This window comes from Mycteria americana, chromosome 1 (assembly GCF_035582795.1).
Source record: "Mycteria americana isolate JAX WOST 10 ecotype Jacksonville Zoo and Gardens chromosome 1, USCA_MyAme_1.0, whole genome shotgun sequence".
NCBI lineage: Eukaryota > Metazoa > Chordata > Aves > Ciconiiformes > Ciconiidae > Mycteria > Mycteria americana.
Window position 1 is genome coordinate 155,704,960 of NC_134365.1, and position 17,872 is coordinate 155,722,831.

Sequence of the window (17,872 nt, forward strand, 5' to 3'; positions counted from 1 at the left end):
AAAAATTATCCTTGATCAAGATAAGGAAAAAAAATATTCTCACTAGAACAAATGAAATTGTAATACACGTCAGTAATACAGTCATGCTAGACACATGAAAAAGAACATTCATGGTTACAATTAGTCAACAAAATTATATATTTTAATGAAGACATTTTGATGAATAGGGATGTTTACAATGTGTAGAACAATTTCTGGTGTTTAAGTGATCATCTCTTGCTCATGCTCTATTGACTCTTGAGTAAGTGCAAACTACTTATAGAAGTGGTTGCTGAGAAGATAAAAGTGTAGAAAATGTATTTTGGAAGACTGGGACTCCATATTGAAAGATGATAAAGTGACGACATGACTGAAGGTTGTCATATTTCCTGATTGTCATACAATTATGTCAAACTTTTTAACCCTATATACAATATACATAGTCCTGAAGAATTTTGTTTCAAGAGACTTCGCAGAGTAACTGTCGTGGTTTAGCTTCAGTCGGCAACTAAGCACCATGCAGCCGCTCACTCACGCTCCCCGCCCCCCCCCCCCCCCCCCCCAGTGGGATGGGGGAGACAATCTGAAGAGCACAAGTAAGAAAATTCATAGGCTAAGATAATAACAGTTTAATAATTGAAATATAATAATTGTAATAATAATAATAGAATCATTGAATCAGTAAGGTTGGAAAAGACCTCTAAGATCATCTAGTCCAACCGTCAACGCAACACCTCCATGCCTACTAAACCATGTCCATAATAATAATAACAACAACAATAATAATAAATTGTAATGAAAAGGAAAATAACAAGAGAGAGAAAGGGAGAGGAACAAAACCCAGGGTAAAACAAAAAAGCAAGTGATGCAACTGCTCACCACCAGCTGACTGCCCAGCCAGTCCCCGAGCAGCGATCGCTGCCCCCGGCCAGCTCCCCCCAGTTTATATGCTGAGCATGACACCATATGGTATGGAATAGCCCTTTGGCCAGTTGGGGTCAGCTGTCCTGGCTGTGCCCCCTCCCAGCTTCTTGTGCACTTGGCAGAGCAGGGGAAGCTGAAAAGTCCTTGACTTAGTATAAGCACTGCTTAGCAACAACTAAAACATCAGTGTGTTATCAACATTATTCTCATACTAAATCCAAAACACAGCACTATATTAGCTACTAGGAAGAAAATTAACTCCATCCCAGCTGAAACCAGGACAGTAACCTATTTTGATTGCTCAATTATCCTATGAATTTCTGTTTTATACAAACAAAGTAATGGACAGGGAATCTGCAACTTTCCATTCAAAAGGTCCTGCCATGGGATAAAGTTTGGGACTGACAAAGACACCAGTGGTTAAGAGATGGAAAATATTACTTGTATTCCATAGCATTTTTACATCTAACTCTCTTGAGCACATTTGAAAATTCAATGGAGAGCAAAAATATCACTACCTTGGATGCTCTCACAGATAATCTGAGAACTCACAGAGTTCAACTGTCAACTGTAGCACTGCAGCATTAGGGTAGCAGGTGAAAAACTACCTTAATCTTTTCCTTCTGGTACTACCTAAGTTGAAAGTGAAATGGCAAACCTTTACAATTCCATACCTGTATTATGCAATTCTATTTCAACAGAACAACTTTTATTAGGATCTCTTATACTTGATGACGTGGCAAGAACTGACTTCTAAAAAATGCTTCAATTTTATGGATTAATTTTCACAATAAAAATGAGAGAATACTATAGCGTCTGTTCAATACTAATCTATAGAATGCACTGCAGCTATCGTTATGAACTGTAGATTATAATCAACATATACTGAAGACTTGAACTAAAATAATTTTTATTATCTGTTCATACTGTAAAGGCTAAAAAAACCTCAAAGGTAACAGCAGATTTATCTTTTAAGTTTTTGTAGTTCTTACTAACTCATTTTCAGCCATTAAAGAAAAACATAATAGGATGTGGACAGCTACCTAGAAACAAACAAACAAACAAAAGTCCAAGTGTGCCGAGTTAACACAAGAATGTAAATAATTCCTTGGAGCACAAGGACATCAAAATTATAAAATAATTTAGACGCTTGTGTTGAATTAATGAGACATCATCATAGAGCAATCAATTCTACTCAAACTACAGAAACAAAAATAAAATTACTCTCTCAAAATTCATCGCAATCATTCTTTAGGCATTGCCCTAAGACATTCTAACACAAAAAGGCAGGGAAAATTGAAATGCAAAACAAATAATAATATTGTCTTTAGTTTTACTTTTGCTCACTAAATTACTCACCTGTTTGATAGCTGTTACAGTGATGACAAATAAAAGTGGAAGTCCACTTGTAACTGGACTAGTAGGTGTATCAATAATTAACTGCAACAAAAGGAACAAGTATTTTCTGGTTACATTTTTGTGAATGTAAGCAGTCAATTTTTCAAACAAGATGTTTCAAGTAATCATTTCACCAATATGTTACAAAGCACCAGGAACTATAATTAAAAAGAACAATACTTTGATACAATTTTAAGAACGTACACCATACCAACAAAATTTGAAAAATAACTATATGCTATAATAAGATGCAATACTATATTTAGATCACATTACATGCAGATGTTAATGCCTAGTAAAAATGCTTGCAAGAGTTTAAGTAAGCACCAGACTGGAAAGCTGCAGTTTTGGAGACAAAATTACTGAGGAGTGTTAGAAATTAGCATAGTGCTGTTTTCACATGTTATACAATACAGCTGTTCTTATGCATGGAAGGAGTAAATCCTGAAATACTGAGCTGTGGCTTCTGCAATTATATACAAAGAGGCAGACTCCATAGAGGGAGTTCAGATAATAACAAAACCACCCTGGGAATCCGCATAGCTTTTCTTTCTGCACAATCTGCACAAAGTAATACAGCTTTTCACTTAACTTAGTAAGATTTTTATTGTTTAACACATTTAAGCGATAGCGAAAGGTTCACAATGAAGACACCTGGAAAGTAGCAAACTAGTTATCTGAGGTAATAATTACAAAACCAAGTATTTATGTACCACCCTAAGCAAGCATTGTATAAGCATCTACATTTTGGTTTCTCTACAGGCTTTGATGACAGCACAGTTGGAAAATTTCTGCCAAGGCATCATCCTGCTATAAAACATATAATATTTAGCAAAACTAATAAAAGTTTATCGTCCACATAATTTATAACAATGGTTTTACTGATCTGGATGTTTATTAAAAAATAAAAATAAAAAATGACCCTCATTCTTTTCAATTTTATCAAGGATGTCTTGCCATCAAACCAGAGATGGTGTCAATTTCTGTTAGGTTAGATTCACATTTACAACCTGGAAGTGAAATAAAACTCCTTTTGCCACATCATGAATGTAAAAGGCTATCCAAACTCAACCATTTACCTCCCCAGTCTTCAAAACCAGTGGATTTTTAAACATTTTTCTACTCCTTGGTTTTTTAGGAAGAGTCCAGAAATTTATTAAACAATAGGGATTAGCTTACCTGAACAAGGAAAATTATGAGAAAATAGAAGTTAGCTATTCTTCTGAATTGCTCAAACAAATTTTTCGGTACAAAGTTCCAAAACGTGTACTGAAAACAAATGCACAGATTATCAGTGTTTGTGAGAGAAGTATTATTTGCATTCTATGTCCCAAAATAAAAAAAAAATTATAATTCACAATTCAAGATTAAACTAAACAAAAAGTGGTAGTATTTCTGTTATTTTGTTTAATAATTTACTGGAATGAAACCTTAAATTGGCAATCGTATTCTTCGAATTGTATCAATTGCCTCAGGATTTTCTCAGCTGTGATAATCTTGGTACTAGGGACTGAAATTGTTTTTGACTAGCAACCAGTCAGAGATTTAGTTATAGAACAGTTCAGTTAAATCAAAGGATTTTAAAAACATCCTAGTTGCTTCTAACACCGCTTTTAATTCACTTCCATTTTTGTACGCATCACTTAAGGAGGTAAGTGGCACTCAGAGTTAACAATGCAGTCATAGCAAGTCGACCAAATAAAAGTTGTCAGCCCCTCTTCTCTTCCTTGGCCTGGAGACAAGCATACTCCTCAAAATAAACTATAGCACTGAATAAGAGTATATGGCTGCATATTTCTCTACTGATCTTACAAGTTATCTAAAATTTAATAAAATTACATAAGAAACAGTATATAAAAGTGCAAACAGAAAATGCAAAAACTTCAAAGGAAAAAATCATATAAAAGTGAGAAAGGACTTTACGTCACCTAGTCCCTTCTCCCGCCCTACAGCAGTTTCAAATACACTCTTTTTACACAGCTCATTTCTGTAGGTCCAAAAAAAATTGCAAGGATTGCTTATTGGAACACATGTAAAAACGTCAGCTAAAACTGTGTGAAAACATGTGAAAAACGGTTTAAGAAAACTAACATTGTATCATCCTATTATCCAAATTATAATTGGACACATGATAAAATGACAACTCTAATGTAACTTTCATTTCAAAGGAGACGGGCTAAGAAGCTTCTCCTAATTTTTTGCTCTGCTACGAAAGTGCCTTGTCTCTTCTTAGCAGATTGCACTGATACTTGCTGATACGCAAATTATGCCACGAGCTATACATCTTCCGAATTTGGCCCCAAAAGCAAAGACAGCCAGAGGTCTAGAAGGAAAATGCCTCTATTCCACCTGCAGATGAAAAGGATCCCCAAGAAGCATGCCTTAGTTGTCCGTGAAACCCCTGCTATGCAGAGTCATCTTTTTACTTGTTTGGGGTTAAAGCCTGGACATGTGTAGGACATAGGAATGAAATGTTATTTTTCTATTATGTGCCAAAAATCAGTATCTATTCTAAATATGCCCTAAGTAAACACTTACCCTGCTTAATAGTTACGTCAATATTAAATCACCTGCAAGCAAGCCAAAACTCAGGCAGGCATACATGCAACAGCTAGAAAATCAAGTGCTCTCATCTTGCAATCAGAATACTTTTCATCAGACTGGAATGCTGCTTCCACTGCCCACTACCCGGCTCCTTATCATGGACTTTCAAAACAGAACTGGTTAGACTTGATTATTTTTCCTTGCACAACAGTCCTAATCATTCAAAGCTTCTACTGTGATATGTGACAATATAGATTCTATTCTATGATAATAATTTTTTATTTTAATCATTAACTTTGATTATCAGGCAAATTATCTCTGTTTTCTAATTTTATGCATTTATTTCTTTATGAATCTCTGGTTGCTGAGAAGGAAAAATTAGAGGTTTCAGTGAAAAACTAGTTTACATTTTTCTGTTTAGCTCTTTTGACAGAACAAGTGTTTTTTCCATGTTAAAGAGGTTTTTTGACCATTAAAAGTTTGATGCTTTATACAAGCTCCCCAAATGACCATTCATAAAATAAAAATATAATCTTTTAAGCAGTAACTTCCTATTTAAATCTCCTAGAGGGTTATTTGACTAAATGTGTGGCAATAGCATATTGTTGTCAGACTGGATATTTAAAACACCTGACTGAGAAAGTCAAGTAAATTAGTTAAACAACAATCTATAAAAAGATTGAATGTTCATCTTTACCCTTAGTATCTGATCCTCCTCATATTCCAACCTCAGTTCACTGCTTTCCCTGTCAAGCAGTGGTCTTTCCTGCAGCTCCACCTTTGGTTAGCAACTCTCTTACCTGAATAAATGTGAATAACCTGGGAGCAGATCACTTTTATGGTCTGAGAGGTGTCACTTAAAATGGATGCTTCTTTAACACAGAGAACTTCTTAAAACTTTATTTGCAATCAACCCGACAGACTTTTAGCACTATTACACTGGGTTTCAGACATACAAAGTATATCCTTATTCTGCCCATTCTTCTTCAAAGGAGAAGTAACAGTTTTTGAAGGAGCTTATGCAAGAAAGAAGGACCACTAAGATGTCTAGACAGACCTCCCCCTGCCCCAGGCATCAGCAGCTCAGAGCAGTATCTACAAATGGATGACTTAATGTTTAACCACCATAATCACTCCCAGGAGAAACAACAGAGTGGCTGTCACTCAGAAAAATACTTATCTCATAACTGCATTCAAGGCAGTTTCTCTAACCTAGTTAGGCAGGAACAAAATAAAAATCTTTGCAGAAAAGATATTAAAAATTAGGGTATTAAATACACCAGATTACTTCGCCCAGACAGAGAGTTAATACCATCTCTCTTCTTCAGAAGAGAGAATTTCCAGTCATGCTCTCTGTAAACTCTGAAAAGCAGTTTATGTATATCTAACTACCCTTTTTTTTTTTTTTAACTATAACTCACTTGAAGGAAATAAGGTTATCCAAATAGATACACACTTGAAGCTTTTAAGTTGGGGAAGGCTTAACTGATCTTTTTCAATTGCTGCAAAAAACTTAGAGGCCAGAGCGCATACATGCCTTTTACATACAGGAGGTAATACGTCAGCCAGCAAGTAGTAGGGTTACATACTCATCCGAGAGATGAACACATCGTGCGAACAAATGCATCTGAAGCACTGTGCAAGGAACTGTAAAATCAGTCTGTCTAGAGTCCAAACAGCGTAATTCAAGTAGATTTTCTTCCCATTTAGAATTGTAACAGCACCTGCAGTGCTGGTGTATTTCTGTAATCATGTGCTTGGACTACTTATGCGCACCTCTGCAGTATTCCTGCTCATGCCCTTGCTCCATCTCACCAATTCCTGCATCCTCTTCGCTAATGCCGTGTTGCTTCCAGCTCCAACACCTCCTTGTTAGAGCCAGTCCCATGAATTCAAAAATATAAAATAGGGTCTTTTTTAACAAGGGTTTAATTTTTTTAAACATTGTATTTTGACCTTCTCATTTGATATCTGTATGTCAGAATTTTGGCTCACATTTCAAGCTTCTCTTTCCATCCCAAGAGGCAGATATTTTGTAAAGTAAAAGGAGAGTTTAAGTAATCACTCGACATCAAAAGCTGAAGCTGTATGAAAAAAGCACTCCATATTGCATTATTGAGTTCTGTCAACACCTCAGTTTCTTACAGCTTATTTGTTTTAAATAGGCACAGTCTCTCTTCTAACCTGCTCTGATTTCACTCCTTTCCCTCAGCCTTTTCCAATGTTTCTTGTCAATGCTTAAAGCTATTCTGACAAAAATATCTAGTATATTACTTCAGCCCTGGTTTGGAGACATCTTGCTATGCTGATTCTCATCCCTTCTGCAAAATAGAATCTATCTTGAGTATAATTAATTCAGGGAAGAACAGATAAAAGCTGAACAACAATCTTGCAGTCACTTCTTTAAGTTTTTCAGTGTTTTTCTTTTAACAGATCAAGAAACATACACAAAACTTGAACATGTCCATAGTGATGTCAGTATTTTTAATGTACAGATTTTTATAGTATCTATCAATTACCTAGAGACAATATATTCTTAAAGCTGCCAGCTTAACAACTGGACTGTGTGTGTGTGTATATACATATATGTGCATATAACATTTTATATATAATAATACATATTATTATGCTATTAAAATATCATAAGTATTACATATATTACATACATACATTTATCCCCCTTCAACAGAACAGCTGAGAAAGGTCTGATCAGAAGTTTGACAACTTCTTCAAAATTAGTTTTATTTCTAAAAATGTTACCTTTTTTTTTTAAACACAATTTGTGAAAGTCTAATAGAACAGAGAATTGGCAGAGAAAACTATAGTAAAGGGTGTGAAAAAAGGAAATCAATAATTGGCTGAAATCCTAAGAACTGAGTCAAGAGTATGGCTCAAGTGATTTGCTTATAGCCACACAGGAAGTTTGTAGCAGAACTGATCTATGATCTACCATGTATTAAATCAGTCTCAACTCTAACTTCTTCAAGCAAAAAACTTCAGACTTCTGTGCTTATATACGACTCAAAAAAATTGGAATAGTAATATGCATGAAATTTTGAAAAGCACTTTGCAATGTTTAGGACAATTTGAAATTAACACAAAAATAGTTAACTATATTTTAATGAAACTATTAACACGTGCATCACCTGCACAGTGTTTATTCACTCCATTGAGGGAGAGGCCCCTGTTTCTCCACGCCACATGATGTAGGCTGGTTCACATCACATGGATCATGGTAAGCTCTGTTACATGTAGGGCCTTTGCATGTGACTAAGAGCCACCTGTACACTTCAGAGAGCGTGCAAAAATGAAACTGCTTTGGGGAAATTAGTTCAAATGGTGCCTACGCATTTGAATGAACAAGCATACAGATTTTGTCATAGGGTTCCTTAAAAATAGGTGCTGCTAAAACAGGATTTCTACAACAAAGAAGCCTATCTTTAGTAGTCCTTGTTCAGCAATTCTCAATCTTATCAAATAGGGGCTATATCTCCAGGAACTCCTGTGACAAAGGCGTCCCCCAGCATCTGGAAGATTATCTAATTACAGTTTTAAAAAAAACTTACAGCAAGGATGACTGACTAAAGACAGAAGTAACAGAGAGCATTAGGAAAAGAAAATAAAGCGAGTAAGAGAGCATGTGCAAGAGTGAGCAAGCTTCACTTTGATATATGTAAAGTGAGGAGAATTACACCTATCCTCCCTGGCACTAGGTTTGGACCTCCTTGCTTTCTTTCCTTTCTTCCACTTCTCTCTTGCTGCATGCAGACTCCATACTGATATGAAAAACTTAAAAGCTCTGTTTGGGGCAGTACCAGCAGAGAACAGAAGATCCCTGTTAACCCTGGGCTGAGGCAGGGGAAGGGTAGATGGCTTCTCCTGGGAACACAAGGGAGGTTGCAGAGAGCCATTGCCCTAGAAATCCCACCCCGAGCAGATCATCAAGAGCTAACAGCTCTTCCTTGCTCTCTCTAGGCACTGGCACTTCTCCACAGAAGGAAATTGTATTACCGTGCCTGGAAGGAGAACTGCACGCTCATGCATTCCCATCCCATCATAGGTATTGCTATCCCTGAGCTGGCACCTTAGAGAGTCCAATTGATTCAGAAGCATTTAAATTGACTGCTGATCAAGCCCCTTTCGTTGTCTTCATTGCTAACAGCTCCTGCGCCACTCACCCTTTGGCATGGCTGGGCAAACCTGACTATTTAACCCTTGCAGCGTTGGATCTGACTTTCTGCTTCAGCCAGTATGGCTGTGAGTCAGTGGATTACCTGAGCAGAAGCTGGGAGCTCTGTGTTACAGCTGCTTTTAGAGCAGATCAGTCCACACTAAAAGGCACGCACAATATTCCCTGCATTGGTACCTGTCCCCTATGCACTTGTGTCTACCCATCCTCTCTGTCCCCACATGGCATGCTACATATAAATATTTATCAGCTGCCCAAACACATGACCATGCCAGTTCCCACTGCAGGCTTTGGATGCTTTTTTGACTTTCAAATGTCATTGCTTAGGGCTGTGTTTGAAATCCTCAATTTGAAACTGCCATGTCATGGCCCTGGAGAGGCCAGACAAATCCTTTCAGTTATGAAGCATCACCCTTGGAGAGGTGCGGGACAGCCTAGGTCTCCTCTGGGTTGCAGGTGCCTCATCTTGGTGGAGGCATTTTAATATTTCCTTAAGCTTCAGTATTAACATTTCTTCTAAATGTGGCAACAAAATGAGAAATCAGAGCCCCCCCAGTCTTTGTGTTTTTATAATGATGCTAAGAGTGAATGCTACAGGGAAGAGGTATAACACAAGGGCATGAATTTCTGCTGGAAGAAAGGAACATTTCAACAACATCCACTGAAACATGTCAGAATTACTTAACTTTATAAGTCACTGCGATTGAAATGACTCACAATTAATCAGATTAGCAATGAAGGTAGCTAAGGTTTTCCTTGCAATTTATAGGATTCTCAACATGCAGCATTATTGTTTCAGGCCATTCTCATACAAATTAATGTTTGGATCAGTATTTGATGAGAAGTCCCAAGGAAACATGCACACAACAGCAGATATTATTTGTAAAACAAAACCAGGAGCACTTCTGGTCCATGCATAGAGTTATACAGCGTGGCAAAGCAGGAGTTAATAATAGTACTGTTTTCCCATCTAAGTTCACCTTACTGGTTCTTTGTAAGAACCTACACAGGAAATAAAGCTACAGTATAAGTCAGCATTTCATAATTTCACATAATAAATTAACTTGAATGAAATCTCTTTACTTTAGGGCAAATTCTTCCATCCTGCATTTCACTTGAGTCATATCCTGCTACTCCTCAGTATCATCTTCTGAGAGCTTAGGCCCCACTGCTTCCAGTTATGTTAGTGAACCAGGCACAAATGTTTTTTGTAGCTGTAAAAATTTCTTTATGAAACTACGACAGTAAGAGTTTGCAGCTAGACAGGATTACCAAGGCAAAATACTATGTATTGATTACCCACAGACTGAAAAGAAGAATAAAAGACTTTGTAAGTCTCTCTAGCCCAGCTTCCTCTGCAGGTGGTATGGAAAAAACAATCAGTCCTCCTGCAGAACATTCCTGGGGTTTCTAAGTTTGTCAGCTGCCTCTGACACACCGGGAAGTCTCTGATCTCTCATTCAACAGGCTATTCCTATCCTAGCATCTCTGAAATTTTTAATTCTTTCTTGTGGTTCATTCTTTAGGTTGTCTGTCAAAAGCAGTAAGCAGCTGTAATTAAACATGTTCTTACAGAACTCCATATTGATGCCTAAAAAAGATTTTATTTTCTATACTACTTTCCCCTCTGCTCAAGAGACAAATGTACACATTCAATTAGTCTTCAGTTCATTGATCCAGCTAGAACAGGAGATGCAAATCCCTACTTTGTCTACAAAGGAATGAGATCCTTGGATCTCATTCAAAGATATTGGATCAACATCAGGAAAAGGAATTCAAATGTTAGAAATTATTAACAAATGAATAAAGAACTAAAAACATTGTTATGCCACTGTATAAATCCATAGCTAGCCTATACATTGAATGCTCTGTGCATTTCCATTTAAAAACTCTACAGCTGGCTTGGCAAAAGGTACAGACCAATCTGAGCAAAGGTATGAACTAGCTTCCACACAAGCAATTATTGAACTAAGGTTATTCAGCCTGGAAAGGAAAATGGTGGAAGATCACTAACAGAATCAAGAAGATAAACAGGGGATAACCGTTGTTCTCAGATTCAAGAACTTAGAACATGAACTGAAGTGAGCAAGTAGGAGTTTCAAAATGAAGGTTCATAGTTTCTTTTGGCAAACATTTCTGCAGTTTACCCGTGCCTTAACTATGTACTCTGAAAATTTACATGGGCTCAAAAAGTATTGAAGAAATTCACAGAGGAGAAATCCATTAAAGACTTATTTAATACAAAATCATCACTTTTGGCTCACAAATGGCTAAGTCACAGATCAGCAAATACTAAGATTATTCAGAGGAAGTATCACTCTATGCTTACTTGTTCTTGCATTTTTCCCTAGGCTTCTACTGCTGGTGACAACATACTGAGCCAGATGGACCTCTGGCAATTCTTAGCTGGTCAGGCACATCCACATACTACTATGCATGTACAGATACTCTGTTTAGCATACTGATTGGGATACTCCTGGCACAAAAATATGAAGTTTGGACCTTAAGGAAGTTTCATATTAAAAAGTTAATTTGTAATTTATCAGTCTTTAAAAAAATAAAAACCTTTTCTTGCCCTGTTTCAGAAGGGAAAAAGTTGTTTCCCACCAAGTTCTGTTAACTGCTACTGCTGCAGAGTTTAACTTACTTTCATGTTGACATAGCAGTTCTACTAATCAGTAAATAATTTCAAAACGTGAATAATTTTTAAAGAAGAAAGCAAGCAACCTCCCTGCCAATTCAAATACTTTTTCTTTCTTCTCATTTGAAGCATTAGGAGTTTCTACCAGCTGATATTCTGCCATGCTGCACCACTGTCATATGATAAATTCAATCAAGGGTACACAACAGCTACTTTAAAGGCTAACACCTAGGCAGCTGAAGTAGCTAAAAGTTAGATCAACATAAGGATCCACCCTACAAAGGTCACTACCTCTAGAACATAAGCAAACTGCATGCACAATGGAAAAGACATAACATTTTGCCTTTTATTATTTCAAAACAGCCTTTTTGTAATGCGTTGTTAAAATCATAATTGAATTAACACATCAAATCAAAAGAGCATTTTGTCTGGCCAAGGTCTGTCTAGATATCATTTTTCATGACTAGGAATGTGTCATTAAGCAGACAGAGCATTAACTACATTCCATAGTGACACTGCAATATACAAGAAATATCCCTCTGTACTGGAATCAAATTATTATCTTGCTGACACCAGGAAACCTCTGGTGAAGCACAGTAAAGTTTACCTCTGGAAGGAAATAATATAAGCCTTAGACTTTCCTAGTTATTTCAAGCTGCCGTCTTTTTTCAGGGCTTTATGACAGGACATTTGTTAGTACAGCAGCATAGAGATAGTCTAATTGATGAGGTCTCCTCATGGTTTTAAGCTACCCTTTTTAGAAATTCAGTTTTCTTAAATTGGTAAAATCTGTACTTGGAAGTTCAGAGTTCCTCATCCTTGAAAAGCAATCATATACTTTCTTATATAAGCATTAAAGACCTATAAAAGCACAGCTGAAAGTTACTGTCTTACTGATGAAAGACGAAGGAAATATCCTTCATGGTTGACATAACGTTATACGGTGTGCTTGCATGCATGTATCTTTATTTTACTCTAACAGCTATGGATTTCTCATCTTAATTTTGTACATTTGATCATTTTTCAGGAAGCTTACATCTGTGTTTCCTAAGCTGTGGAAGGTGCCCCTCCAGAGTGTTCATAGGGGAGCAAGTGACAAGGACAAGAGTGAAAGGTTAAGAGCTAGCTAGCTTACAGAACCAGAATGAATGCAAGTCAAGTCACGATGGTGCTTTACCCAGGCTGTTTGGGATGGAGCATGTGCATAACAGAGTTTAGTTGAAAGGGACAGTACAGGGAAGACTGTATGGAAAGTTCTCATACAAAGACCACTGTCATTAAAACTGAGCTTTTGGCAGTCTAAGGAATTGTTCAATATCATAAAGCATTTATGTGAACTCTGTTCCCTCCTGAAATATCACCACTGTATTTACTTTCACAAAGATGACTTTTTTTTAAGTGTGAGAAGTTTAATCAACAAACAGAAATTTGAGAAACACTGTATTTATGTAAAATTATTTCCACTAATAATCTTTTATTTATGGAAAACTGTTTACAGATACAGTTCACAGCTAAGGAGTTTAACATCTAAAATATTTAACTGAACATGCTTTATATCCAAATAAACATAGTAAAGTCTCTTTCCTGTACTAATTGAAATCATACATATTTACTAATTGCTGGCAGGGATCCTCAGCTCAATCCAGGTTTAAGTCATGCTTAAAAATGTCACTCTGCAAAGCATGGTAACTTGAAACTTCCACTGATTTCATCATCACAAAAAGATGTCAAACATCTTGCAGAGTTCAGTAGGATGTTTTTATTTCAAAAAGTATCAGCAGTAACTTCAATGGCTTTATTTACATATGTTCCAGATGAGATGTACAATACAAAAAAATAAGAAAAGTGTCACAGGAGTACAAAGATTTGCATAAAATGTATTTACTTTTCAATAATCCAAAAGGCAATATAAATTAATGTGTAGAGCACAGGATTTCCCACTGTACTAGTCTGACTGTATTCCATCTGAATTATTTACTGCATTACCTTTTGAACATTCTAATAAAAGATGCCTAGATACTATGCTGTTTGTTATTACACTGTCTTTGAATGAAGTACAGAAAGAAGGTAGTAAAAATAGTAGTGAAGAAAGGTAGTAAAATACAAGATTTCATGTAAGAAAAGAGACACAGTTTGAGCAAATGTGGGGTTTATTACAGCTTTGCCATTGTATTAATGGATGGCAAGTGTTCAGATCCATGAAGGTAAGCACTCAGCTCCTTGAGATCACAAGGCTACTAAGGTTCTTAAAATGAGTCTGTGGATCTGAGCCACTGTTCAAAACCAAAATTTTCCTAGTAGAGGAGCTATTCTTTTGAATTCATTATTTCGTAATTGGTTGAAGGTGTGTGCTCATGAAGATTAAAATCTAATCACATTAAAAACTTGAAGTTCTTCGGGTGTTAGCCATACAGTAAGCTCCAAATGTTCAGTTTTTCATGCCATTGCAGTACGAACTTTTGGCTAAAGCAAGCCAGTCAGTGTAAACAGGTGGAGTGTGCCAACAACCCAACTGCTCACAGAAAGCTGCTGAAGCTTACAGAAAGATTTACTACTTAAAGTGAGGGACAACTGGAAGGTTTCTAAAGGGCACAAATGTATCACAATATCAAGAGTTTAAGAATGATTCACTTGTACGTGTATAGCAAAGAATATTATTTCTATGGCGTTTTGTCAATATGAGCTTTTCAAGGGAATGGCACTGTTATTGTGGAGAGAGCTTCATTTGTTGAGCACTTATATTGATCATACTATTTCTAGTACTTTGAGACATTGCTTTAGATTACAAAGGATGTGGTCTTCCCTTGGGAATTTTCTTTACTCTAGGGTTGCCCCAAATGAAAATTGCTTTCCTACTCCTTTGTGGAAAAGCACAGTATCACTCTAAGACTTTACTATGTACCATAGTAAACACTGGAGAAGTCATTCTATTCCTGTTCATGTTAGAGGCAATTTGGCAATTAGTTTTTGTAGAAGAAACTTGAGATACCTTCATTTTACCTTTGCCAGTCATGGTAAAGGAGAAGTGTGTAGGAAGTACAGGAAGAAAATCTTGAAGGAAATAAATGAGCACACAAAGAATAACTTAAGCTGATTTATGTAAATGAATGAAAGAAAATACTACTACCTTTGATGAGACTATTCTGTTATCTGGAAATCTCTGTGGAATGTATGCTTCAGTGCCTGGAGGTGGTTCACGATGCCCAACATAAATAGTCCGACTGTCCACCCAATTCTCTTCTCCAGCACACTATGAGGGAAAAACAGTCATCATGTCAGTTCACTCAGTATTTCTGCAGTAAGAGGAGTCACACACTGAATTAACTAATCATGTGTCTGATAATCAACACATACATAGCCATCAGTGTGTGACCCCTCACACTTCTCTGTATAATCAAGGCAACTAAAACACATAAAACTAAGTAAATTGTCAAAACTCTGCCTTAATTGCACTGCACTTTCCCTTATGGCAATAAAAGGGAATCCATGAAAATTATTATTCTGACTTATTAGTTTTATAATTGAAAAAAAGAATGGCTTAAGATTTTCTCAGTCAAATTAGATATTTACTAAGTGTTTATGTGATTGCTACTCATTTTACCACTGATAAAACCAGTGGTAATTAAACTGTTTATATTTATATATATATATATATATATGACATATATATATATGACAAGTACATCTCATTTTTAAGACTAGTCAGCCATAACTTGGTATTTTATTTGCAGCAAAGCAAAACTCTGTTCTCTGAAGTACTAGCAATAACGATTTCCCCAGACATGAACAAGCTTAGGAACTCTTAGATTGCCAGGAAAAGACCTCAGCTTGTCAACTCAGATCCCCTGGCTCTTTAATGAAAGCTGTGTCTGCAAGTAGAAAAAAAAAGTAGGTGAGCCACAGTAAAATGTTCATATATTCGCATCATGAAACCCCACAACTACAGCCTGTCCAAAATTAACACTTCTATGCTTTCAATTCACTGTAAAGAAATTTACAAATCACTGTAGAGAAGTATTTACATAAAAACAAAATGATAGATTTTTTTTTTATTGTTTAGAAATTTTTTTTTTAGGGACCTGGATTACAAAACGCTCATCCCTTAGTCAGTCTTACTAATTCCCATCTACCATGTGAAAAAATATTTCTCACATACAGAATACATTCCTAATACTTTGTCCTACACAGAGAAGCCCAGGCATCAGCTCTTTTAACATCATCATTAGGTCAAGCCTGGGGTAATTTAAACATGTAATAAAATTAAACTAAAACACTCTGCTTCATGTTGTAATGATGCATTTACATATACTTCCATTAAGCATATTACATGGAAGCTTCTTTTCTGCGTCTTCAACAGCTACATCTATTTATATATTAAATACATCCTGAAAGCACTCCTGGGCACTGGTGCTTGATTGTCTGCCTCTAAGGGTGAACTTTCACACTGCTACTTAACAAAACTAACATCAAACAAATACCAGGAGCAGTTTGGTAGTTAAGACAGCCAAAGTATCACTCCCCAAAGCAGCTGGATATAGCTGTGCAGTTCTTGACAATAAAAGAGAGTTTAATCAAATAGACATGGTATCTTCTTTTCTAGCTAGTCTTGCTGTCAATAGTTCTGGACCATTTACTAGCCACGTCTGTACTAGTAAAGTAAGTCTAAAATAAAATTTAGTTCTCAAACTTAAAAAATATTCACCCTAACGTTTCCTTCATTGGTTCATTTCTGTATGATTATTCCACCGCCTCAAGTGCAACACATAGGCAAAGAACAAACTTTCAACAAGAATTACCATTGAAATATATATATAAAAATCTCACAATACTCTGAAACCTGGAGCAGAAAAGCTTATAAAACAATTGTGTATGTGATGTGCATGACTTTCTTGGGGGTGGGGGGAACATAAAAAATATACAAAGAAAGCCTACTGTACTCAGACTATTAACCATAGAATAGCTGAGTAGTCAAAGTAAAATGTAAAGTGAAATAAGAGGCTTAAAGAAAAGCAACTTCTGCTGTCCCAAACATTTATACTAGAACTACTTAAAAAGGACCCTAAATCATTACTAATTCTTGCACATTACAGAAAATTGAAGGCATTATTTTCAGAAGCTACCAAAGGCCAAAATAACAAAACGAGGCATAAAACTAAAGGTAAAACCAAAGTTTTTCTTAGCCATTTTAATATGTGATTCAATATTCAATAATTTGAAAGAGTCACTTAAATGTTAGATGAAGACAAGCTACTTATAAAGGACGTAAAAGTGACCACCATTCATAAGACACACCAGTGGCCTAGTCACAGCTTATGCTAAACTCCGTAACTATCCCTGACCCAGTGAGAGTGCACATACAACACTTCTCACATATCAGATCCCTCCCTCCAGTGTGGACGTGAAATTAGGATGTGGATTAGTTTAAAAATCACGCTGATTTTCCAGCCATACAACTCCTCCCATACCACTGATTGGACTTGTCACAACTCAAAGCAAACTGCCATTCAACCTGCTTCTAAAGACCAGGTAGGATTCTTTCAGCAAGCCAAAGTATTTTGGAAGGAAGTAAAGCATTGAAAAATGTTTCCATATTCCACCTTCCTTCTATGCCAAGAACAAAATGTGGTATCATTTATCATTTTATTGGAACACAATATATTTTACCTTGTCAGTGCACTTGAATGTACAAGGCACACAAGTGTGTGCCAAGTAATACTCCTAGAAATGCAAGAGTGTGAGATATTCCCGAGTAGTAGATTAAATTGTACAATGTTTATTAATTTTTCATTAGGAAGGACATTCCAGACATAAAAGCAACACAAAGATGACTCCTGATACAGTTAAGTGCCTGAGTTCAGAGATGATTGCATGAGGGCCTGATAGGAATTTAACACATGAATCTTTGAACATCAAGAAGAAATCCCTCGGCTTTTCCTTCCCTCTACACAGGCCCAGCCTGACGATTTCTCTCATGTTTATTATGAGCCAAACTAAGACAGCTTGACAAGGATATTATTAGTTCAAAAAAGCGTTTTTTAAAAATTTCATTGTATAAACTAATGTTTATCATTACTCAGTTAAAACAGTCCTCTGAAATTACCTATCAAGCTAGGAAGTACAAAAGACAGAGCTCTAAACAGCATTCTCCTGTATTACTACCAGTTTTTAAAGGTTTGATGGCCCTGTCTGATGGCCCT

The 17,872-nt window shown here is 36.3% G+C and overlaps 1 protein-coding gene across 3 annotated transcripts in view; it reads right to left on the reverse strand.

The window, feature by feature from the left end:
- The window catches only part of ATP11A (ATPase phospholipid transporting 11A), a 132,752-nt gene that overhangs the window by 55,059 nt on the left and 59,821 nt on the right, over positions 1-17,872 (reverse strand). For all 3 annotated transcript variants that reach the window (XM_075525632.1, XM_075525625.1, XM_075525641.1), the window contains exons 2-4: positions 14,803-14,925; positions 3,481-3,570; positions 2,263-2,343 (exon numbers count right to left, since the gene is read on the reverse strand). In XM_075525632.1, the coding sequence (XP_075381747.1) occupies positions 2,263-2,343; positions 3,481-3,570; positions 14,803-14,925 (294 nt within the window). The remainder of the gene's footprint in view (positions 1-2,262; positions 2,344-3,480; positions 3,571-14,802; positions 14,926-17,872) is intronic.